Source organism: Salvelinus namaycush, chromosome 19 (assembly GCF_016432855.1).
Source record: "Salvelinus namaycush isolate Seneca chromosome 19, SaNama_1.0, whole genome shotgun sequence".
NCBI classification, from domain to species: domain Eukaryota; kingdom Metazoa; phylum Chordata; class Actinopteri; order Salmoniformes; family Salmonidae; genus Salvelinus; species Salvelinus namaycush.
In genome coordinates this window covers 43,227,463-43,252,968 of record NC_052325.1, presented here as the reverse complement: position 1 = coordinate 43,252,968, position 25,506 = coordinate 43,227,463, and the positions used below count along the sequence as shown (strand labels likewise).

The 25,506-nt window shown below is 42.2% G+C and overlaps 1 protein-coding gene across 1 annotated transcript in view; it reads right to left on the bottom strand.

The window, feature by feature from the left end:
• The window catches only part of traf3ip1 (TNF receptor-associated factor 3 interacting protein 1), a 37,156-nt gene that overhangs the window by 6,258 nt on the left and 5,392 nt on the right, over nucleotides 1-25,506 (bottom strand). The window contains exons 3-14 of the mRNA XM_039015048.1: nucleotides 23,471-23,632; nucleotides 22,521-22,649; nucleotides 21,831-22,256; nucleotides 21,656-21,730; nucleotides 12,607-12,630; nucleotides 12,367-12,445; nucleotides 12,198-12,218; nucleotides 11,917-12,001; nucleotides 9,611-9,703; nucleotides 9,203-9,341; nucleotides 7,558-7,594; nucleotides 7,335-7,411 (exon numbers count right to left, since the gene is read on the bottom strand). Of these exons, the coding sequence (XP_038870976.1) occupies nucleotides 7,335-7,411; nucleotides 7,558-7,594; nucleotides 9,203-9,341; nucleotides 9,611-9,703; nucleotides 11,917-12,001; nucleotides 12,198-12,218; nucleotides 12,367-12,445; nucleotides 12,607-12,630; nucleotides 21,656-21,730; nucleotides 21,831-22,256; nucleotides 22,521-22,649; nucleotides 23,471-23,632 (1,347 nt within the window). The remainder of the gene's footprint in view (nucleotides 1-7,334; nucleotides 7,412-7,557; nucleotides 7,595-9,202; nucleotides 9,342-9,610; nucleotides 9,704-11,916; nucleotides 12,002-12,197; nucleotides 12,219-12,366; nucleotides 12,446-12,606; nucleotides 12,631-21,655; nucleotides 21,731-21,830; nucleotides 22,257-22,520; nucleotides 22,650-23,470; nucleotides 23,633-25,506) is intronic.

Genomic DNA, 25,506 nt, shown 5'->3' with positions numbered 1-25,506 from the left:
ACCAACTTTCCTTGAGAAAATTGCGCTCAGGTACCTAAAAAAAAGCACAACACCACTGTTTGAGACCCAACCACCTCCAAGGGTCCTGAAATGTGTCCCCGGAGAGGGTGTCACGTTCCTGACCGTATTTCCTTTGTTCAGTCTTTGTTTAGTTGGTCAGGACGTGAGCTGGGTGGGCATTCTATGTTATGTGTTTCTATGTTTGGTTTAGGGTTGTCTAACTAGCCTGATATGGTTCTCAAATCAGAGGCAGGTGTTTTACGTTGTCTCTGATTGGGAACCATATTTAGGTAGGCTGTTCTCACAGTGTGTTTGTGGGTGATTGTTCCTGTTCGTGCGTTCATTGTTTTTCATTTGTTCACATGTTCAGGACTGTTAGCGTCGTTGGTTTCGTTTTGTTTATTGTTTTGTTCGTCTAGAAAAGTATTCTAATAAATATGGATACATACCACGCTGCGTTTTGGTCCTCCGATCCTTCTAACTTATCCTCCTCAGACGAGGAGGATTACGACGAGCGTTACAGAGGGTGTCAGAGGTGGGCCAAAAAGCTAGGTATTATACCATGACGATAAGTCTAGTGTTGTTCAGGGGTTTCCTCTTTTTCGGGTAAAAAAGACATCGTCCAAATGTCCAGCAAGATCATAAAAATAGCTAGGAGTCAGTGAGGTGATGAGTGAGGTTAAGGGCAAGGGGGGTTACAGGATGCTAGGGTCAGTGTGTAGCCCCCTAAGGGGCCACAACTGAGCTCCCTGCCCTGGACCCAGGAGTACAAAGGGGAACCTCACCTCCCCCTAGAAAAGACTGCGGACAGAGAAAAAAAGGCTTGATTAAATTATGGAGGCTACGTCACAAAGGTTGAAGCTGATAAGTTAAGGTTATGTGGTTGGAATCGTTTGACGTGATCAACGCGACTTGAGAAAAATAACACCTGCAATGACATGGTCGGCATTGGAGTCCAATCTCCGAGGGTATTTCTCAGAAACCTTTTCCCATTCCACAGGAATCTCAAGATGCTGCACTTACAAGGGCAATATGGCTAATGGAATTCAGCTGGGTCGTTTCCTTACGTTTCCACAAAAAAAAAGGTGAATGTTTACAAAGACACAGGCCTGGTGGGGAGAGGACTATTTATTTTCCTGCCGATTCTGTAGAGTATTCTGGCATTTCTCCTCCGTGACTCTCACTCAACAGCCATCCATTTGTGTGCCACGTTTATTTATACATTGCAAACCTTCATCAGGGCTAATTTGATGGGGTAAGAAAAGGGAGAGGGTACAAAAACAATCTTATGAAAACGCAGCTGCTACGAGGGCCCGAGTCTGTCTAAATAAAAAAAAGACGGCCTCCGAGAAGTATCCTACAATAATATACAAGTGTTCTGCAAGGTCATGGGGAAGGTCGTCCCCATAAATATACAGCAAATTCTTCTATGGTGCACTTTGTGTGGCGGGATATGGCAAAATACAAGCGCCTTATCTGCTCCAAAAGCCCTTTTATTTACAGCAGTTCAGCCATGTTCTGAAAAAGCATTGGCAATAACAATGGCAAAACTGATTCACGAAGGGGGGAAAAAAACATATATAGAGAAGTTATGAAGTTATTAAGTTCCTATTTCCCTAAAAGTTAGGGTAATCCTAAACCAAAGAGTAATAACGCCATACCTGATCAGGGTGTTTGATAAACGTCAGCGTTTAAGAATGAATCACAGCCCACTGTAATTTCAGACCTGTCACACCGGGGGACGGGGGAAGCTCAATATTTACATTTTTTAACCCTCCATGTTCTGCCGTGATTACAAGAGAGCAACGTCTCTATTACACTGACCCTCAACCCTATCATGTCAGGAAGGAAACCATTATAGTCCTTTATACAGCTGACAAGGCCAGCAATGTTGATGGGGGGGGGGGGTTAGGTGGCGCAAAGTTTGGCCCGTATGAGTAGACATACCTTTCATTCGGACTGCAGTGCGCCACAGCAACACACAACCCTCCATTAGATGCCCTATAACAAGGGATCTGGAATCCCAAAAACCGACGAGGCTGCAATTAGAATAACCCTGTGGGCTGTGCTCAGGTTGCACCGGACAACCCCGGGGGGAGGGGTGGGAAGAGTTGCTGGGGCGCACGGCAGTCCGAATAGAATGTATGTCTACTCGTACGAGCCACGCTATGCGCTACCTAACCCCCCACCTCAAAAAAGGTCAATTCAGTCTGATTATTTTGAAATAAAAACTACAAGGGGGCTGCAGTGCAATCTGAAGTATTGGGGTGGGTGTAGGGTGGGGGAGCCGTCCATCCGAAGACCAGCTGGGAATGGGGGGCTCCATCTGCTCTGTCTGCTGTTGAGTCTCTATGAGCTAAACCTGTGACGGAGCCAGAACGCCAGACAGCGCCTGGCGCACGCTATGGAGTTGAGAGCGCTCGTTCTTCCCGTTTCTCGCTCATCAGCAGCTGGCCTGGGACAGATGACCTCGCTGGAGAAGAGGGATGGATGAGGGCTGGGGTTGGGAAAAGGGGGGTAGACAGGGCCTTTCTGCATGAGTGACGGGCGAAAACACAGCATCCATCAGAGTCGGGTGGTCAGCTGGGCAGAGAGCGGAGGAAGCAGCTCGCTTGGGCAGAAAGGACCACCCAAAACAGGCCAAGTCGTACAACCCACATCGCTGGAGCATGGACAAGAGGCCTTCACACCGATTCACTATCCAAATATTGACTGTGAGAGCTCTCTTTGGCCAATAAACACGCTCGGGGGAACAGATGAGGGGCAACAATAAGGGCGTTACGTCAGACTGGAAGTCATGTTCGAAGTAATGAAAAGCCTATCAATTATGAAATGTGGAGACAACAGTTTATGGTTGAAGCACAGGGAGAGGTAGGGCAGGAGGCCAAGGTAGTGGGATGCAGCGTGCCCCCAAAAGGAGGATTTATTTCTAAGGAAGACTCTTAAATTACCCCACAATGGGCATGCAATGTAGTTAAAGGAGTGGTTTTCTATTTCTGAAGGAAATCTAAAAATTACGTAAATGGCATGTTATAGAAGGGTGCAGAAACTTTGTGATTTCACTTGTTTTTGAGAAACTTACCCCAGCCGCAAAAGACTTCCTCACTGTACACTGTGGGGGCGACCAAAAGACATGAACAAAAGCTCCAAAAACACCCAAATATGTCCGTTTAGAAACGGACACCCTCTCAGTATAGCGATGTAGGTCTTTAGATGTTGTACACATGAAATTGTGTCATTCCGAACTTTATCCGCAAAGTGATATTCAATTTTATGCAACTCGAGCAACTTTCCCCTGTTGTGCTGCTTCTCTGTGTAGCCTGTGCAGCACAGCTGGTAGAAGAAACCGCTAGAGTCGAACAAAAATGGAACATAACATTGCGGATAAAGTTTGGAATGACACAATTTCATGTGTACAACATCTAAAGACCTACATCGCTGTACTGAGAGGGTGTCTGTTTCTAAAAGGGCATATGGTGGGATCGGAAATGATTAACACCCTTGAAAAAGCAAAAATTACTGTATTAAATCATTCAAATACTGAGCTACACTGAATGTACAAAACAATAGGAACACCTGCTCGTTCCATGACATACACTGACCAGGTGAATACATGTGAAAGCTATGATCCCTTATTTATGTCACTGGTTACATCCACTTCAAAATCAATGGTCACCAACCTTTTCTGACTCAAGATAATTTTCTGAGCCAAATTGCAAGTCGAGATCTACCGCTCAGATTTTTTTTAACATTACTTAAAAAAACAGCCTATGCAACATTAACCAATTAAAAACAGTTCTGTAGCAATGAGGTATGTGCAGTAGAAAGGCCCAATACATTATACGACTGGCTATTCCCTGCCAATGTTGTTCTCAGACCATTTTGAAATAATATATATATACACGTATTTTTAAATGTGTTACTGTTTTTGATCACACTGGTAATAGATAACTTGTTGATTACTTGTGAGGCACAGTTTACCGTGTGTATTAAGAATGGTTCACCACCCTAAGGACATCCAGCCAAATTGACAAAACTGTGGGAAGCATTGAAGTGAACATGGGCCAGCACCCCTGGAATGCTTTCGACAGCTTGTAGTCTATGCCCCGACGAATTGAGGTTGTTGTGAGGGCAAACGTGTGTGCAACTCAATATTAGGAAGGTGTGCCTAATGTTTAGTACACTCAATGTATATTGTATGCTCCATTAAAAAAATTTTTTTTTTATACTAATACAATTGCTCAGAGAACGACATTTAACAAGTAATATATTTATTTTTCAAATTATTGGACACCCCTGTTTACAATGCCTTTCACCTTCCGAGTATAACGACAGACTTTTTCTAAAATGTTTTATGGGATTGGAGAACACATTGGGAGGGATCTTAGACCAATCCGCCTTTCAGAATCCTTCCAGATACTTGAAATCCTTCATCTGCCCTCGTCAATTCAAACCACAGGATTTCAATGGTTTTCAGGTCCGGAGAGAGAGATTGGCTTTGCAGAATGTTGATTTTGTGGCCAATTAAGCATTTCTTTGTGAATTTTTAGGTGTGCTTGGGGTTGTCTTGCTGGAAGATCCACTAGCGGCCAAGTTTCAGCCTCCTGGCAGAGGCAACGAGGTTTTTGGCAAAAATATCCTGGTACTGGGTAAAGTTCATGATGCCGTTGACCTTAACAAGGTCCCTAGGACCAGTGGAAGCAAAATAGCTCCATAACATAAAGATCCACCACCATATTTTACAGTAGGTATGGGGTTCTTTTCTGCTCATGCATTCTCATTTCAACACCAAACCTACCATAGGTGTGCGTAACCAAAGAGCTCGATTTTCTCTGAGCAATAGTATTAGTATAAAATAAGATAATTTCTAAAATAAATTTAGCATTCAATATAGCGCAGTATATTTTAAATACTTTTTGTTCATCTTTATCAAGGGTGTCAATTTCAGACCCCACTTTATTTGGGTGTTTTTGGAGCTTTTGTTGGTTGCCTCCACAGTGCACAGTGAACGAGCAATGACGAAGCCTATCGTAGCTGGGGTAAGTTTCTCAAAAACAAAAGTAGTATCTGCACCCTTCTATAACATGCCATTTACATCAAAAATAGAGATTGATTTCAGAAATAGTAAACCATTCCTTTAACATAAGTTCAAATCATTAAGGCTGGTCTGAATGCTTATCCTCAGCCTACAAAATAATTCACATTGCATCCTTTATCACAGCTGGAATTTATGTCTGTGATGTGTACAAATCTTCTCATCAACAGCACAGCGTCATGTAACTCCTCCTCCTTTACTGTCAATTAGCCACGTGCAGAATGTCAGTCACCTATTGCCCTATCGCCAATGAGCACAGCTGAATAATGCAACTTCACCACGCTTGTTAAATAACCTATGGGCCAGTGGAGTCTCCGCAGAGGAGGAAGGGGAAGACCATCAGTGAATTTAATTTAAAAAAGTGAAACACTAGAAAAGTTATGCTTTTTAGATAACTATACAAAATATATTCACGTCACCAAATAACGCATTGTTTCGCAATGAAGGTCTACAGTAGCCTCACAGCACTCTGTAAAATCAAATGTTATTTGTCACATGCGCCGAATACAACAGGTATACAGTGAAATGCGTACATTGACTTCAATACAAAACCTAGGAGGCTCCTGGTTCTCACCCCCTTCCATAGACATACACAGCAATTATGACAACTTTCGGAGGATGTCCTCCAACCTATCAGAGCTCGAGCAGCATGAACTGACATGTTGTCCACCCAATCAAATGATCAGAGAATGAATCTATTACCGAAATGATTCTAGTAGCCATGTTGACTATGACATTAGCTAATATGGTGACAACGATGCAGGCTATTTATAGCAGTTAACGGTTATGATCTGAAGGTTTGGCTTGGAAAGTTTTTTTTTTGTCTGGTCACAGACAGCTGATTTGTTGTACACTGAAGTCCACAAGCGAAGTGAAAAGGTGAGAGGAGGAAAGCGCGTGGATGAGAGAAGGAATTATGTGATTATGCTGTATATATGTGGCTGCTATGAAAGTGAGCTGTGTTTGCGTGTGATCAGGGGTGTATTCATTCTGAGCAGATTCTGTTGAAAAACGTTTCTTAAAAACGGAAGCAAACAAAACCAAAAAGGGATAAACATATCTGAATTTGTCCAATAGAAATTCTCATTTGCAACTGTTGGACTAATGATTACACCCTAGATCAGCTAGATGCAGGCAAGAGTGTGCAAGGCGGTATTGAATGGCACGGTCATCATTGATTATTCAATTTTTTCTCGCGACCTGTGTACCTATGTTGTAAACTTTCATTCATAGGCTAGGTTGTAGCAACCTTATGATGGGTATAGGGAAAATTTGAGTATCATGTAGTCATCCGCCCTCATCTTAAACGGCACCGACCGCCACTAATATGGGCACAATCACCTTGCTCTCTTTTCACTAATGGGCATACATCTTGTGATGTATTTAAATGATGGCTTACCCCTCGTTTCTCTCACTTGCGTCTTACAGCAAAGTATCATCGCCGACCCTCCACCTCCCTCAGCTGAAGGCTGTCATCAGAACCTCTTTCTCCCAGCTGGTGAGTTGATGCCAGCTGCCCAGCATAGGGCTACCTGCCATCCTGGCATCTGGCTATGGGGGCCGTCTATTGGAGACAAGGCCATCTCTCAAACTATTTACTAAACTTTCAAATTTGCATTTTAGTCTCAGTTGTTCATTCAGTTAAGCCTGTACTCACTTCAAGTAAACATTTTTACTGCACTGGGCCTTTAAAATCGATGCAGCTCATTCAAATCCATTTTCCATTATAAATTATACAATTCGGTCAGTATGGGAACAATATACAAATATATCTATATACTTTCTCTCAAACTGGTTGTTGTGACATGGCACTAGATAAGCCTAATTTAGATAGCTTTTCGCAACACTTTCTCAGCCAATAACACTTACAAAACACAAAATGTGAAACGAGCGCATTAAATTAGTACACAAAGGGTTGAGACATCTCGCTGATGCAATCAACCCACTTTATGTTGTTGTTTCTCTAGCTCCACTGAAGTGATCAAGATTTTCAATAGGTTTTTTGCAATTACACTTCACTCCATTTGCGATATGCTTTCTTTAGCTAATAGACTGTACGCTTTCGGTTTTGCAACCCCACATCCCTAAGGTACTGAATTTCCAGAAATAACAGTTTGTACGCTGATTGAGAGATACGGAAACATCTAGAACTGAGTCACAGGGAGAGGAATGAGAGTTGTCAGTCGTTATGGCGTCATTGCATTGCCCTCTAGTGGAGATCAAGATCACTACATCTTACCTGGTCTTTGGACTTTGGAGATGATGATGATGTTTCAAAGTCTTTCTTGGTTTCAAGGATTTTTTTCACCAGCCCACCTGTGGATAAACAAGGTGCAGGAGTTTTAAAAGTGTTGGTAATTTACAGTGCCATTGATATAAACCAAATTGTAGAAATACGTACTAGAATTCTTAGCACCTACAAGATCAAATGAAGTGATTGTTTGGCTTGTAAGATTGCTTACCATGCTTCTCATCGCCTTGAAGTCCCACTGAAGGGTCCTGTGGAAGAACAAAAAAGTGGCGTAGCAATTAAAAATATTTAGAATGAACAATGCTGATGCCCTCTTCTCTTGGTTGCAACTTATAATAGTTTTCCATTTTAGGGCCTGAAATATGTTTATATATGTTCAACTTCCAACATTAAACCATGAGAGCTTGGGCCTGGATGTGCAAAAGTAATAGAGGTATGGCATTCTCATATCTATTTTTCATAACGTAAAAGAAGAGAGATATGCATAGTTGAAGACGGAAGTTTACATACACTTAAGTTGGAGTCATTAAAACTCGTATTTCAACCACTCCACAAATTTCTTGTCGGTTAGGACATCTACTTTGTGCATGTCATTTTTCCAACATTTGTTTATAGACAGATTATTTCACTGTATCACCATTCCAGTGGGTCAGAAGTTTACATACACTAAGTTGTCTGTGCCTTTAAACAGCTTGGAAAATTCCAGAAAATGATGTCATGGCTTTAGAAGCTTCTGATAAGCTAATTGACATAATTGACATAATTTGAGTGAATTGGAGGTGTACCTGTGGATGTATTTCAAGGACTACCTTCAAACTCAGTGCCTCTTTGCTATACATCATGGGAAAATCAAAAGAAATCAGCCAAGACCTCAGAAAAAAGAAATGTAGACCTCCACGAGTCTGGTTCATCCTTGGGAGCAATTTCCAGACACCTGAAGGTAGCACCTTCATCTGTACAAACAATAGTACGCAAGTATAAACACCACGCAGCCGTCATACCGCTCAGGAAGGAAACACGTTCTGTCTCCTAGAGATGAACGTACTTTGGTGCGAAAAGTGCAAATCAATCCCAGAACAACAAAGGACCTTGTGAAGATGCTGGAGGAAACAAGTACAAAAGTATCTATATCCACAGTAAAACGAGTCCTATATCAACATAACCTGAAAGGCCACTCGGCAAGGAAGAAGCCACTGCTCCAAAACAGCCATAAAAAAGCCAGACTACGGTTTGCAACTGCACATGGGGACAAAGATCGTACTTTTTGGAGTAATGTCCTCTGGTCTGATGAAACAAAAATAGAACTGTTTGGTCATAATGACCATCGTTATGTTTGGAGGAAAAAGGGGGAAGCTTGCAAGCCGAAGACCACCATCTCAACCGTGAAGCACGGGGGTGGCAGCATCATGTTGTGGGGGTGCTTTGCTGCAGGAGGGATTGGTGCACTTCACAAAATAGATGGCATCATGAGTCTGGAAAATTATGTGGATATATTGAAGCAACATCTCAAGACAGTCAGGAAGTTCAAGCTTGGTCGCAAATGGGTCTTCCAAATGGCTGAAACGTTTGACCCAAGTTAAGCAATTTAAAGGCAATGCTACCAAATACTAATTGAGTGTATGTAAACTTCTGACCCACTGGGAATGTGATGAAAGAAATAAAAGCTGAAATAAATCATTCTCTCTCTCCTACTTTTCTGACATTTCACATTCTTAAAATAAAGTGGTGATCCTAACTGACCTAAAACAGGGAATTTTTACTAGGATTAAATGTCAGGAATTATGAAAAACTGAGTTGAAATGTATTTGGCTAAGGTGTATGTAAACTTCCGACTTCAACTGTATGTGCTCCCTCACCATCTCCATGTCGGGCATGTCGGGGGGAGGAGGGGCAGCCTCCTCCACCACAAACTGCTCATCTTCATCCTCCTCCTCATCCTCAGAGAGCTTCTTCCCCTCCATGATGACAGCCGCCGGGGGCTTGGCACTGGTCAGCCTGCAACACACACACAGGGCTTAGAGGGGGCAATGGAGCAAAGCACATATAATTTTCTCGGGCCCGGGTTCAGTCGCTAAACATTGTGAAACTTTGCAGATAGAAATGTCATGAAATAGAGCTGACGTGACTCCTAAATCTACATGTTTTTGCTAAATCATACATTTTGAAAAGTTCCAAAATGTTGTGAGCTGAATGCAGTGCTGCTATGCTGACAACTGTATCATTCATAGTGACACAGGAAGTAAAAAAGTATGAGGGGAGGTCACCTTTCGGCTGGGGTCACGTCAGCATAGCTCTCCTGCCTCTTGAACCGAGGAGGGGCGGGCCGTGCGCTGTTGGGCCGAGGTATCCTTCGGTTGCTGGTTGGGAAGATGAGAAGTCAAGCCACACTAATGAATGATCAGCCACAGTCAGAGTAATGGGGAATATTTAAGATGAATAAAGTTAACATTTAGTTAAAAGTAAACAACACAATGCTTAGCATATTTATATGTTTTCCCTTTCTGTAACACACATTGCAAGTGTTCTATTTGTGACACAAATTTGTGTCACGGGTTGATGGTCACTTGACTCTCGACTGTTATTTATTAAACTCATTCTGTCGATAGTGATTGGCGTCAGACTGAAGGTACACTGATATTATATTGACGACCTTATGACCATTGTTTGATTCTGTAGCAGCTGGCAAAGTCACAGTCTTTTGTTGTGACTTTGTACAAGCCTCTCTGGGTGGTATTTACAGAACATTTGGTACTGTGTGATTAGAGGGCCAGTTAGACATTTTCTATGCTGGAGGGTGTTTTCCATGTTGCAACTTGTATTAAACCAACTTGATTTATGATAGACCATATATCCTCAACTGCTCTCCTTTTTGTTCACCTGGAAATTCCTTTAACAGTCAGTAAACCCAACTCTCTCTCACCAATATCCGCTACTATATATAGCAGGGTTTCTCAAAGCGGATCATGGGGACACACTGTGTAAGCTGTACTGTACTCTAATTGAGCATCAATTCAACACCAGGAATTAGCCATCAGATTGGTTGGTTCAGGAGAACCATTTAACCAAGAGACTCTGGGAATCACATATCTTCAAAGAATCACAGATATTCTAAGCCAGATAGACAGGATCAGGACAGTATGAAAAGTTACTGCATTTAGTTAGAACAACTATTCACATACTAGCCAGTTCATTCAGTCTAATTGGAGTACTGGTTGTAGTGAGAACATGAAAATAGAGTGGTCCCCAGAACGAGAGTTGAGAAACCCTACTCTATTGGGACCTCAATTGCAACACTAACCATTCAGTCAGCCACTCACTCTACCATGGGATAGCATGTGTTTGATGTTACGCTGAGAAGAATATAATTGAGAGTGGGGACTAGCAGAGCAATTTGTTGTGGTGTAAAAGAGAGAGAAAGTGGCTAATCAAATGTAATGAGGGGGTTGAGAATACACAGGGCTGCGTCCCAAATGAGACCCTATTCACTAGATTTAGTGCACTACTTTTGCACTACCTGGGCACTGTAGGGAATAGGGTGCCATTTGGGACACAGCCAGTGTTAAATGCGCCCGTTGAGTGCGGCGGTTGATCAAAAAGGAGAAAGTGGAGGGTTCGCATGTTTCAAAACTCTTTCTATCCCACCGAGAAGAAATTGGCCAAAACTTTAGTTTTAAGCAGTGAGTTTATGGGAGACCATTTCAATTGTTGCTGACTGTGCAAATTGAGCAGTGCCCTCAACAGGGCATACAATTAACACTTGACAAATGTGGGTAGATTTGAGCTATTGGCGGGTACGAATGTCTATTTCACCAGACACTTAGGTGGGTGGTCAATTTGCAGGACTCTACATTGCGAGCATCACATGTCAAAAGCCAAGTAAGGGCACATGTGCAAGTTGTGATTTATAGCAGAGAAATGCTGCAGTAGCTGTTTTCATAGTATTTCTGCCGTTTTGTTTCATAACTGCAACACCGATGGCTGGGGAGCTGTGCGCAGGGAGTTAAGTGCAGATAGATATATTTTTGGAGGCGCTGCACACAGGCTTAACAGTTGGTCTAATTTACTCGAAAGTCTACAAAAGTAAGACTGTCCTCATATTTTTTGACTATTTAAAATGTTTTGTTCATAAGCTCGGTTGTTTTTCCATGTTTGTTTGAGTCCGCTGCTTCAAATGATAAAGAGACGCATCTACTACTAGTCAGTTCCAAAATCTCACACACAGACAACTTGAGTGGCCCCCTTACCACGGTAACCTACCACCCTTAAAGGAGTAACTGAACATTTTCTCATCTGATATTTTGGTTAAAATGAAATTACTTCCTTACTAATACATTTCTTGTTTTAGAAACATTACAAAGCATGGTTGGTCATCTGTTTTTAAATATTTTTTTTAATGTAATTATGGACCCAAAAAGAGTTTTGCTGGTAAAAAAAAAAAATCTGAGTGGCTAGTAGAATTTTTAAAAATCAACCTGAAACAGTGGCTGGTTGACCAAAAATAAAAAATGTTAGGCCATGGCCCTCAAACCCTGCTAACTGGCTTAAATAAACTGTCAAACACCACACAGACCTGTGGGCCATGTGGGCTGGCACTGCGTCTGTGGCATCGCCGTTCTCCAGGGGGACCGGCCTCTCTGCCAACGGAGTGTCTCCATCTACAACAACACAACATGATGCTGACATGAGAACACACCACCTCACAATCAATGGACTTGATAGCAAGAACTGCTGATGGATAGGGCTTACAGAACAGAGACACATAAAAATGTCCACCCTGGATGACTAAATGAAAAAGACACACCAGCGCCATCTACTGAGAGAAGGTATAGGTGCAGTGAGAGAAATACTCACCTCCTTCACCATCAGACTCTTCTGGAAAAGAGGCGACAAAAAAAGTATTAGATTTTTGTTTTTGTTTCTCTACTCATATTATTGTGTAAACAGAAGTATGACTTTAGTGAAAGGCTAGAAGGCTGGGATATTTGAGAGGAGCAGAGGGGTCGGAGAGAGGGGTTTTTACCTTGTGGGACTCCTGCTTTGGGCATGCGCCTCTGCCCCTTAGCAGATGAAGGCCGGGGTATTCTGGCTGGACTGTCAGACTGAGGAGAGGAGGAGGGGGAGGAGAGTAGAAGAAAGGATGACTGAATAAGTTTCCCCCATTCATGTTTATAAGTGCACACACACACTTGTAAACATGCAGGGTTATTCTTAGAAAAAGAAGAAGGACAGAGGCAGCCCCGTTTTGAAAATAAGAGGTTACCTGCTTGTCTGTGACTTCTGCGGCCTATAAAAAAAAGAAAAGACATTTGATTAGCAATTGAATCCAGGCGTGTCCGAAACTGCCACCAAACGGCGCTACAATGGAAGTAAAGTAGTAGGAAACCAAGCTCCTATGGTAAATGGCATAGCACTATTTCCAAAGCATGGCATGACCAGCTACGCTAGGCAACCGTAGTAAACTCCCACGGAAAACACTCATACCGTACTACCCAGTTTACCCGTCCCAGTTCTATGCTTTATAGCTCTAGGGAGCGAGACTAGGGAGCATTAGGCTAGACGGCCACGGACGAGATACCTCTTCAGCTGTATCAATAGGCTCCAGTGGAAGCTTCCAGTGGTAAGGAGCACAGAAATCAACCATTATCACACTGAAAGGCCAAATGTGTCTATTTCTATGTATGGCAATTTCGTCCTGGTCTATGGCCATGCGGTACGAGCACGAGTGGTCTAAGGTAGCTAAGTCAAATCTGACACACAACTAAAGCACATTCAACATCAGTTCATGAATGTAGTGATAGTCTGTAGCCGTCTGAGAAAAATGTGGAGACTTCTTTTTCCATCTCTGGTGGTTTAACCTCTTTTACTGAATGAAGAGTGCTGTAGATTACAGCAGTTTTTGAAAAATATGGACCAAAAACCTATATATGCAATTTAGCAGACGCTTTTATCCAAAGCGACTTGCAGTCATGCGTGCATACATTTTACGTATGGGTCGTCCCAGGAATCGAACCCACTACCCTGGCGTTACAAGCGGCATGTTCTACTAACTGAGCTACAATGGACCACAATCCTAATCTGATGTATTCTATCCTAGCAACAAGCAAAGCTGAAGAGCCCTTGAAATGAAATGAAGCAAGCGAGCGAATTAGCATCCACTAACACAAATGAAGACAGAGCAATTACAGCAAAGATTGATACAAATGAATGTATCAAATTGTATTTGTCACGCTTCGTAAACACTTCATAAACAACAGTGAAATGCCTACTGTTGAGTGAAATGCCTACAACGCAGAGAAAAACAATAGAAAAATAATAACAAGGAATAAACATATATAACTTTGCTATATACACAGGGTACTAGTGCAGAGTCGATGTGCAGGGGTACAAGGTAATTGAGGTAGATATGTACATATAGGTAGGGTTAGTAACTAGACAACAGCATAGATAATAAACAGTAGCAGCAGTTATTTGGTTAAATATGTAGCAGTCTTATGGCTTGGGGGTTCTGTTCGATCCAGACTTGGTGCATCGGTATTGCTTGCCGTGCAGTGTTTAGGGACTTCCTGACACCGCCTGGTATAGTGGTCTTGGATGGCAGGGAGTTTGGCCCCAATGTAGTACTGGGCTGTACACACTACCCTCTGTAGTGCAGTTGCCGTGATGAAGCCAGTCCAGTTGCTCTCAATGGTGCAGCTGTCGAACTTTAAGGATCTGAGGGCCCATGCCAAATCTTTTCAGACTCCTGAGGGGGAAGAGGCGTTGTCGTGCCTTTCTTCACGACTGTGTTGGTGCGTGTGGCCCATGCTTATTCCTTAGTAATGTTGACACCGAGGACATTGATGCTCTCTACCCGCTCTACTACAGCCCCGTCGATATGGATGGGGGCATGCTCAGTATGCATGTTAGGGATGAGACAAATGGACAATTTTTCCTAGCATTTAAAAACTGCCATTCTTTAAAATCGGTTTTCCGTTAAAACGATAAGAAATATTCCTAACATTCCATGTGAATTCACAATGCAGAATATAGTCCTATTGCGTATGAATGCTAGGGGGCAATGAAGTACTATCTTCCTCAGTCATAATTACAGTAGGCAATCGGTATACTGACATACTGAGAGCAATGAAACAAATGACCCTGGTCTTAAATGCAACCAATAGCATAGTCCAATGAAAAGAGTGGAGACACAGATTGAACAATGAGGAAATTACAGAAATTGTATTTTGCAATTGTATTTTAAAATATTGTGAAAGGCCTTTTAGCTGTGGCCTGCTGTTCATTGACAGCCACAACTAATCAGCTGTTTGATATTTGTCGCGCGTGCTGCCTGACTGTAGGCCTACGCGCTCGTGATGTGATACAACACAATGCACAGCAATTTTTTAAATAAGCAATTGATCCTCTCTGGGTCAATTATGCTCTCTGGTGTAGTAATTTCAATGAATGAATTAATTTCTGTACAGATATGAGTCATTTAATCATATAACATGGTACATTTATTAAAATTTATCTGAAGAACCTCCTGCACCCTTCCTGCGGCTATGTTTTCTTCCATGCGCTGTGCTCTCCCAAAGGTCCAATAAATCCACACTTATTATTAATTAGAAATTCAATGAATTGTGGTCATTAACCCCATAGGAGGTTATTGCGTATGTGAATCGTTTCACTAAGTCAATGAACAAGTGTTTCTATATAATCATTTATTTATCCTGTTTAGCCAATAGTGGTTTTAGCTATACTGTTATAAATTCAAAAAGGCACTCGCACATCTGAGCTATCTTTTTTGCAGGTGCATGGTAACAGTTGAATAAAATGAGAAAAAAGGAGAAACCCGCACACCGCTCTTGATAGTATCACTGCTCCTTAATAAGCTTTACGTATTGGCAGATGAGCTTTACATATCGTCAGAGCTTTTGTGAGTTTTTAAATTAGCCACATTTTTTTTAAATCCCAAAAGTTCTGACGAAGGCAGTGAAGCCGATAAGGTATCTTCAAAAGTGAATTTAAGTAGGACCATCCGGTTGCTCTGCTCAAACCATCGTATTACGCTACTCTCATCACCCTATTGGGGAACCTTCGATACGGCTGGCTATTCGAACCAGGGCGAATGGAGGGAAAATCAGAACTGTTCAGGACTACATGACAAGTCACCGGATAACAGACAACTACGAAGAAGGACAAATGGAGACGAGTTGTTTGAACCATTTCGGACAATCAGGGCCTTACAAGCGTGTCGCAAAAAGGCCCAACCCCCTTTCAAAGGCTGGCCCGTTTACCGAGAGATCCCAGGCGAACCCAGGCATTTCACGTCAATACATTCATGATTTCTTGCTTAAAGTGGGCGGCGGTTCGTGTGCAAAATATATGGTTATTGTAGGTGAGAGTAGTTTCTGAATGTGGCAATGTTAAGTGTCTCTGTCGCACTCTCGATCTCTTGTTTAACAAGTATCCGTGTTGTCATTCCGCTAGGGACCTGTTTTCAGCGTATTACGTCTCCAGTCAATAACCGGTACAGTGTGTGTGTTAGTCCTGTGTTCCCATTTAATTAGTTGGTAAATAAATAATTAAACCAATGTGTAGTACTGAAGTAAGGCTCGGTTTTCGCAGATGCATGGAGGTTACGACTGTTCAGAATGGTGATATGATACGAGGTTATGGTTAATAAGTTGAATGTTTATAGATGTGGTAGGTAAAGACCTTCTAGAGTTTAATTTTGGAGATGGTAACTCTTTAAAGAACCGCTCTCATGGTGCCCCAGATCCTAATGAGTTAATTGTTACATGATTAATTTAAAAATCGGGTAACAATTAAATATAGTTTTTTTATCTAATTAACTGTCTTCAGATTAACGTGACACATGCTGAAACAGGAAAGGGATTTCCCCAAACTGTTGCCACAAAGTTGGAATCACAGAATCGTCTAGAAGGTCAATGTATGCTGTAGCGTTAAGATTTCCCTTCACTGGAACTAAGGGGCCTAACCCGAACCATGAAAAAACAGCCCCAGACCATTATTCCTACTCCACCAAACTTTACAGCTGGCAGTATACATTGGTGCAGTCGCCAAACCCAGATTCGTCCTGAGAACATGTTTCCACTGCTCCAGAGTCCAATGGCGGCAAGCTTTATACCACTCCAGCTGTCGCTTGGCATTGCGCATGGTGATCTTAGGCTTGTGTGCGGCTGCTCGTTCTTGTGCTGATGTTGCTTCCAGAGGCAGTTTGGAACTCGGTAATAAGTGTTGGAACCGAGACTAGTCAAAGTCCAGACCTAAACATGATTGAGATGTTATGGCAGGGACAAAAATGAGCAGGTCATGCTTGAAAACCCATAAATGTTGCTGAGTTAAAGCAGTTGTGTATGGAAAAGTGGGCCAAAATTCCTCCGCAGTGACGTTAGAGACTGATCAACAACTACAGGAAGTGTTTGGTTGCAGTTAAAAGGTGGCACAACAAGTTATTTATTGACTGTAATAATAAAATACTTTCTCATACAGGGGCATTGGGTTTTGCACAACTTTGCTTATTAGATACTTATTTCATGTAAGATATTTTTGTGTTATTTGTTCACTCAGGTTCCCTTTATCTAATATTAGGTTTTGGTTGAAGATCTGATAACTTTCAGTGTAACAAAAAATAAATGCAAAAACTAATTCAATCAGAACAGGGGCAAATACTTTGTCATGACCCTGTATCTCCTACTACGCTATAGCATTTTAGCATAAGTATTTGATGATAATGATGGGGACCTGTTTGTCGTAGTTTGTTTATAACAGCACTGTGATTTACATTAAAAACACTTTTTTGGTTTGGGATTTTTTAAATAACATTAACAATCCCAATTTCGTTTAAACATTTTTATGTTCACACCCCTAATGCATGCATGTACAGTGCCTTCGGAAAGTATTCAGACCCCTTGACTTTTTCCACATTATGTTACAGCCTTATTCTAAAATGGATTAAATAAAACAAATTCCTCAACAATCTATACACAATACCCCATAATGACAAAGCGACATTTTAGCAAATGTATTAAAAATAACAAATAGAAATACCTTATTTACATAAGTATTCAAACACTTTGCTATGGGACTCGAAATTGAACTCCGGTGCATCCTGTTTCAATCGATTATCATTGAGATGTTTCTACAACTTCATTGGAGTCCACCTGTGGTAAATTCAAATGATTGGACATGATTTGGGAAGGCACACACCTATCTATATAAAGTTCCACAGTTGACAGTGCATGTCAGAGCATAAACTATGAGGTTGAAGGAATTCCAAGACAGGATTGTGTCGAGGCAGAGATCTGGGGAAGGGTAACAAAACATGTCCACAGCATTGAAGGTCCCCAAGAACACAGTGGCCTCCATCATTCTGAAATGGAAGAAGTTTGGAAACACCAAGACTCTTCCTTGAGCCCGGCCAAACTGAGCAATCGGGGGAGAAGGATTTGGTCAGGGAGGTGACCAAGAACCCGATGGTCACTCCGACAGAGCTCCAGAGTTACTCTGTGGAGATGGGAGAACCTTCCAGAAGGACAACAATCTCTGCAGCACTCCACCAATCAGGCCTTTATGGTAGTGGCCAGACAGAAGCCACTCCTCAGGAAAAGGCACATGACAGCCTGCTTGGAGTTTGCCAAAATGCACCTAAAGACTCTCAGGTCTGATGAAACCAAGATTGAATTATTTGGCCTGAATGCCAAGCGTCACATCTGGAGGAAACCTGGCACCATCCCTACGGTGAAGCATGACGGTGGCAGCATCATGTTGTGGGGATGTTTTTCAGCGGCAGGGACTGGGAGACTAGTCAAGATCGAGGCAAAGATGAACGGAGCAAAATACAGTGAGCTCCTTGATGAAAACCTGCTCCAGAGCACTCAGGACCTCAGACTGGGGCAAAGGTTCACCTTTCAAAAGGACAACGACCCTAAGCACACAGCCAAGACAACGCAGGAGTGCTTTCGGGACAAGTCTCAATGTCCTTTAGTGGCCCAGCCAGAGCCCGGACATGAACCCGATCTAACAACTCTGGAGAGACCGGAAAATAGCTGTACAGCAACACTCCCCATACAACCTGACAGAGCTTGAGAGGATCTGCAGAGAAGAATGGGACAAACTCCTCAAATACAGGTGTCTCAAGCTTGTAGCATCATACCCAAGAAGTTGATGCTGTAATCGCTGGCAAAGGTGCTTCAACAAAGTACTGAGTAAAGGGATACTTATGTAAATGTGATATTTCAGTTTATTTTTTATAAATTAGGAAACATTTCTAAAAACCCGTTTTTCTTTGTTATTATGGGGTATTGTGTGCAGATTGATTGGGGGGGACGCCGACAATTTAATCAATTTTAGAATAAGGCTGTACCGTAACAAAATGTTGAAAAAGTCAAGGGGTCTGAATACTTTCCGAAGGCACTGTACCTCCTGCTAATCATCTTCAGCATTGGTGTTGAACATCAGAGTACACATGCTAGATAGAACCCGTATTCTTTGTATTTTCAGTAAACAAAACTCAGAGCAGGCTTAACTTGCCCGACTGCCATAAAATGCCACAAATTGTTTGTCTTTCACTGAAACAATGGAGAGGAACCAAAAATATCAGTTTTAGGCTACTAGAATTCTTTGCAGTTCGGTTGTTTTCACTTTTTTATTTGATCACCTACCCAAATGGGGCAATCTCAGAGCAGGCTCAACTTGCACAACTGCTCACTTCACTTGCCCTAGACAATAAGGCAAGCCTTAGACCTTTACACTCTTACCCGTATATGGGTTGAAAACGGCAGATTTTGGCACTGATAAACACCTAAATTGGAACGCAGTGGCAGTACAGTAACATGCTATACATGATGTCAGAGTTCTGTCTCTTCGCTTCACAGTGCTCTATGGGTTTTGATTGACAGTCGTTGTAAACTTGAGCACCTCACGCGACAACAAGTGACCCCCATCGCTCCTGCTAAATTGGGCAACCTTTACAAATGCTTTGTTGTCTGAGTGAGGGAAATGCCGTAAATTAGGAGGACTATGGATTTTGAAAGATGAGACATTGAGGATTATAATAAATACTGCTTTGACTTCACATTTCCATATCATCAAACTCATGTCATATACAGTGTCAACGTTTGTGATCACGATGTTTGATATACAGTTACAAGATGACATGGCGTCATACCCTGGGTTGTTCTGAACAGAAAGAGCCCACGTTTGTCTATTGTGAAGAAAATGTTCAGTGCCACACGCACTTGAATGCACTCATGACTAGGGCTGTTGACCATATTACTGCCATGAGTCATGACTGCAGTAAAAAATGTGTTAGTAGTACCCAACTCGCTAACGATCATCAGGTCCTAATGGCCTGGTATTCAGGACTCCATTGTCCCTCTATCCACTCTGACGTCAACCCAAACGCATTCGAAAATCACAAACACTTATCATCAAAACAGTATGTGCTTTATAAACTCACTGTGATTGATCAATTTGACGAAAGAAGTTCAACAATAGGTTGAAACTGAGTTTAAAACATGGTCCTTGTGGATGTTGTTTCAAAGCCTAACTCAACGAAATGGACAGCTGCTTTCTAAGGTGATAATTCAAAACACCCATATGCATATTATAGCTTATGCATAGGCCTATATTTGAGCCCGAAAAAAATCCTGAATTAAAATAATGATTGTGCCGTTATACAATACATAGCCAAACGTATATTACACATTGCAGATTTATTTTTTTAAATACTGATTTAAGATATCTTTGGTACATAGTTGGTCTAGCCTAAATTAAACTCATTCAGATTTATCCTACAATTATAGTGAATTTGTTTTAGATTTTGAATAGCCTAGTAATAGGACTTTTTCCCCCCCACAATTACGACTGGCACATTACCTTTAGCTACAGAATCTCACCACATCTCCTCTACTCTCGCCTTCATTCCTTTCTTCAGCACGCAGAGAGAGGGGCTGTCAACAGCGTTTATTTTTTAAATTTAAACTAGGCAAGTCATTTAAGAACAAATTGTTATTTACAATGACGGCCTACCGCGGCCAAACCCTAACGACGCTGGGCCAATTGTGCGCCACCCTATGGGACTCCAAATCACGTCCGGTTGTGATACAGCCTGGAATCGAACCAGGGTATGTAGTGACGACGCTAGCACTGAGATGCAGTGCCTTAGACCGCTGCACCACTCGGGAGCTTAATGAAATATGTTTAGTTGTGAATACATGTTATGATCGTTGTTCCCGAACAGATTTCACTTGGCTTCCCAAATTAAGCACTGGGTAGCTGCAGGAACAGGGTTGGAGAGCCCATGGCATACAGAGTTTGGGTGTAATATCACCTGTGGCGCAGCGAAATTACCGGAGTAGCCTACCCAACATGAGCGAAAAACGTACCGGCGGGAACGTGGTCTCTATTCACCATTCCCGTGCATATGGACTACATGTCTTTTTTTGTCTTAACCGTTTGATAACGGGCCACATTAAATCAAAACTAATTTTACATATTAGTAAAAACAAGATTAAATTGAGAAGTCTGATGGATGAAAATATGATCACTTGATGAGAGAACAGCGTGTGCAGCCTGAGGCAAGGAACAGAGCTCAAGCTTTTTTTTTTTTTTTTTTACTTTTAAATCATCAATAGCCTATAGGACGCATCATGCAGCCCATATATATATATATTTTGATTTCTAAGGCATTCTAATGTGTCTATCATTCACTGAAGTTGCCAAATAACTAAATCTAGCATATAGAACCGGTTTCAAATGATCACTTTATATGCGTGCACTCTCGCTCCAGAATGGGAAAATGATCCATTTCACTCAGTTCAATTATATTGTTCTTACTATAAAATCGTATAATATAAAATAATGGCACAGGACTTAAGAATATCTTGTCTGCTAAATGAACAAGCCTACAGCCTATGGCATGGTGCATAACCAGATTACAGTAGGCCAACTCATTCTGTTCCTCTGAAATACATTTTCATATCATACTGTTTCTTGAGACCTGCCTAAAATAAAGAATGAATTTATTGGGATGGTGTATATTCAATTGATTTACTAGAATTTTTAAATGTAGATGTTCCAAAGGTGCTCATCAGAGGCTTGTATGCAGCTTGTATGAGTGATGCTAACCATATTCATATTAACTAACATTCAATTACCATGAGACCGGCAGTCTTTTGCATGACAATAACCGGCTGACAAAATGTAATGAACGACGCAACCCTACTCATGACTCCTTTCTACGCGCACCAAAATGATGACTGACAATAGTAGATACTGCTCATAGGAGAGAGGGTAGAGCTTACCACTGGTTCAGGTTTGGTCGTTTTACTGGGCTCCTCTGGATGTGGTCGGTGTTTTGACTCCTCTGACACTCTGGCCTAAAAACACACACACGGATCTCATAGAAACACGTACTGCTACTGTTACATTAAGGATTTAAAAATGGGACAAAGCCATGGAATGACTGACATGCTCTACCTTTTTGTCGCCTTTCTCTGGCACTTTGGTCTTCTCCTCCCCCTGTTTGTGTCTGGTATCTCTCGCCTTCTCCCTTTCTCCCTTGTCTCGCCGTTTATCCCTGTCTCCATCTTCCTCCCTATATCGGTCTCTGGCTCTGTGTGTCTCCTTGTCTTTGCTCTTCTCTCCGTCTCTGTCCTTCTCCCTCTCCTTGTCTCGTTCCCTGTCTTTCTCTCTTCTCTTGTCTTTGTCCCTCTCTCGGTCACGGCTCTTGTCCTTGTCGCGGTCTTTGGTCCGGTCTCGTTCGCGGGCCTTCTCCGACCTCTCTCCCTCGCGGTGGGGCTCCTTCTCCTTGTTGCCCCGCCTGTCCTCCTGCTCTTTGGGCTGGTCCGGGTCCTTTTGCTCCCGGCCTCCACCGACGCTGTGCTCTCGTATCTCCTTCCTCTCCTGGGGAGACACACGCATTTGCATTATGTCACCATCCCCGCCAGCCTCAACACATTGTGGTAAAATAAACAGTCACAGCAGTACGCCCCCTGTATGACTAGTCTAGAGGCAGTTAGAGGTTAAAGTTGAAAAGAGAAACCGGTTTTTGAATGACAAAAACTAGTGGTGACAGATATCCATGTCTGGCATTCTCATCCATAGAATTATAATGGTCTGAGGGGATAAGTCTTGTCCACTCGATGAGTTCTAGGTGTCTGGTTTCACCTCTCGGTCTCTGTGGCGCTCTCGTCCCTCCCGGTTCTCTTTGTCCTGGGAACGGGAGGTGCTGGCCTTCCCTTTGGGGTCCAGCTTGTCCCCCGCCAGCACCCGCTTCACTGCATCCTCACTGGACAGCTGGGGACGACATGACACAGGGGACAGACATGACACAGGGGACAGTCATGATCGTTAACTCACATTCTACCATACTGTGTACATTTTCATGAAGTTAATTGGGATTTTCATTTTCTTTCTAGGTGATGTATTGTAAGGGGAGTGCAGATTACTAGCACACATCAATCTTTGTCCAGAATAACCTGCACACCTGTCTGGCAATAATTAACTGAATAAAATAAAAAAAACATATGTAGCATACATATCTAGTTGCCTCAGCCATTCGAGTACAACAATACATAAATTATTGAGTATTAAAAACACAGTATACAGACTTATTTCCATTGTGGTCCTTGTTACAATCAATGCTGTGTATGCTAGCTACTCGATTAATCTACATGTGTATGAACAGTCTGCTACAATGAAACCTCAGGGAGGCATGGCAGAGTTCCTCTGAGCTCGAAGCCCTTTATTTACACTGGCTGTCTCCAGGGTCCAATTAAAATGTACTAGACTGATCCTCTTCAGACCCAGGAGCTCCTGTAGTGTGCGTAAACATGCATGACCTTTGTCTGGTTTACTCTGTTTTAATGTTGATGTGTGACATTTCTTTTCCAGTGTGCATGTACGCCAGAAACGACCATTCAAAGTATTTGCAGCAAGAATTAGCCCATCTTGTGTTCTTTACAATGTCTGGGAGAAGTGCCCTCTCCTGTCTATGTAAAATGTATTTGGGGCAATGTTACAGTATGCTGCTTAGGCCGTTTTGTGGACGTGTGTGTGTTTGTCTGTTCGTGTGTGTGTTCGTGTACATGAACATGGATCACTCCAAGCAGACAGACCTTGTTGAGGCAGCACTTGGCTATAGCCTGCAGCAGCTCATTGGTCTTCTCGGGCTCGTGGCCGGCTACGATGCGTGCCGGCTTGGCCGACAGGGGCTCGCCGCTCACCAGCATTACCACGTCCATGGCCTTCTGCAGGAACGCCATCTTAGCATCCTTATCCTGCAGGAGAAAGAGAGGAAGAAAGGGATTGAAAGAATGACTGAGAACAACTACTTTAAGACCATCATCCAACAGGAATGTTTTTTTCCCCCTCTGAGGTTAGCATAACAAAACCGCTGAGTAGGCCTGGCACAATTACCGTATAAACGACTGTTATGGATGAAGACAGTCATGAAAATAAAATAAAACCTCAGAACCGTTTAAGAAAACTTTTTTTAATAGAACGGGCTTGGAACCGCTAACCCTAGCAATTTGACTGGTAGACTAAATGGGTTCACTCGCAATGGCTGCCTGATATTGTGACGCAATCATTTCCGTGGTAATGTAGAATGTTCAATCAAATGATGGTAGCCCTTTACACTCCTACCCGTATACGGGTTGGAAATGCAGTGGCTGTACAGTTACATGCTATACATGACGTCAGAGCTCAGCGTCTCCGCTTCACAGCCCAGTATGGGTTTTGACTGACAGACGTTCTGAATTTGAAGAAGCTTCCCGAATCCCTCCCGCTACCTGGGCAACTTTAGCACATTTTCTGTGTGAGGGGAAATGCTGTAAATTACGAGGACTCAATATATTTTGAACGATGAGACGTTGAGGGTTGTAATAAATACTGCTTTGATGTCATACAAGCAAGCCAAACACCTGCGAGTCCAAATGGGCACTTCACAGCTCCATATCATAAAACTGATGTAATACTTTATACAGTGTCAAAGTTTATGATCACTATGCTTGATGTAGAGTTAGTTACAAGATAACCTGGCGTCATACCCTGGGTTGTCCTGAACAGAATGAGCCCGTTTGTTGTACTGTGAAAGAAAATTTGCAGCGGACCACACATCTAAATGCACTCATGACTCCATTCTATACACAAACCAAAACTACAAATCGGCTTCTCTGAATTGCCTTGTGAAAGCCTAGCACTAAGACCATACTTTATAATTTAGCTAGTTATGTTGGGAATAGAACAAGCTTTCAAATGATGCCCGTTTTTTGGGGATTGCATCAACAACAAGAGTAATTGGGTAAAGGTGGGTATACAGGGCTGTGCTCCAAACAACAACAAAAAACTAAAAGTGTGCTTGATCTAGTTCCTCAAAAAGGTATAGGTAGGAGAGCATTTTTTTTTAAATTTATAAATACTATTTTTTTAAATCACCTTATAGTTGAAGACTCTTCTTTGAGTCATAAAAGTGCATTGAAATGACTTAGGAACTGTGCATACTTTGGAGAGGAATGTGGAAACACCACTTACACCCATCACTCAAACCCGTGTCAATCTTTTGTCTTATGTTGCACCTACCCCACATTTTCCAAGAACATTCTTATTATGCTAGTGAAATACAGATTTCGTTTTCAACAAATGCGGCAAAAAGTACTAAATGTAAATTGCACATAAAATCAACAGAGTAATGTTTGGATTTAGTCTTGTGAACTGTCCTCAGCTTTAGTGTAATAATTTCCCCATAATCTCCAAAATGCTCCCTTTTAATTGCTACCATGGTTAAGCATATGCGTTCCATATTTCTTCTGTAAGAAATATTTCATTTTAGCCCTATCCATGCAGGGCAATTCCCACGAGTGTAAGGGGTTAACTGATGTAGCTCATGCAATGGAATGTATTTTTGTAATGTCAGTTTCGTTGCGGGAAAATAAATAAATAAATAAATAAAAACAGAACATGGGTATGCTTCCTGCTTTGCTGCTTTGGATACACTCGCCAGTCCTCCCATTATGCCATCCTTGACTTGAATATGGGGACGCCCGTTCTATTCATTCTATTCCCATGGCAGCAAAGTTTTTGCCATTCAAATTGTTATTATGATTATAGTTAGGAAAGAAAAGTTGGCGCTGCTCTCGGATCGGCTTTCTCA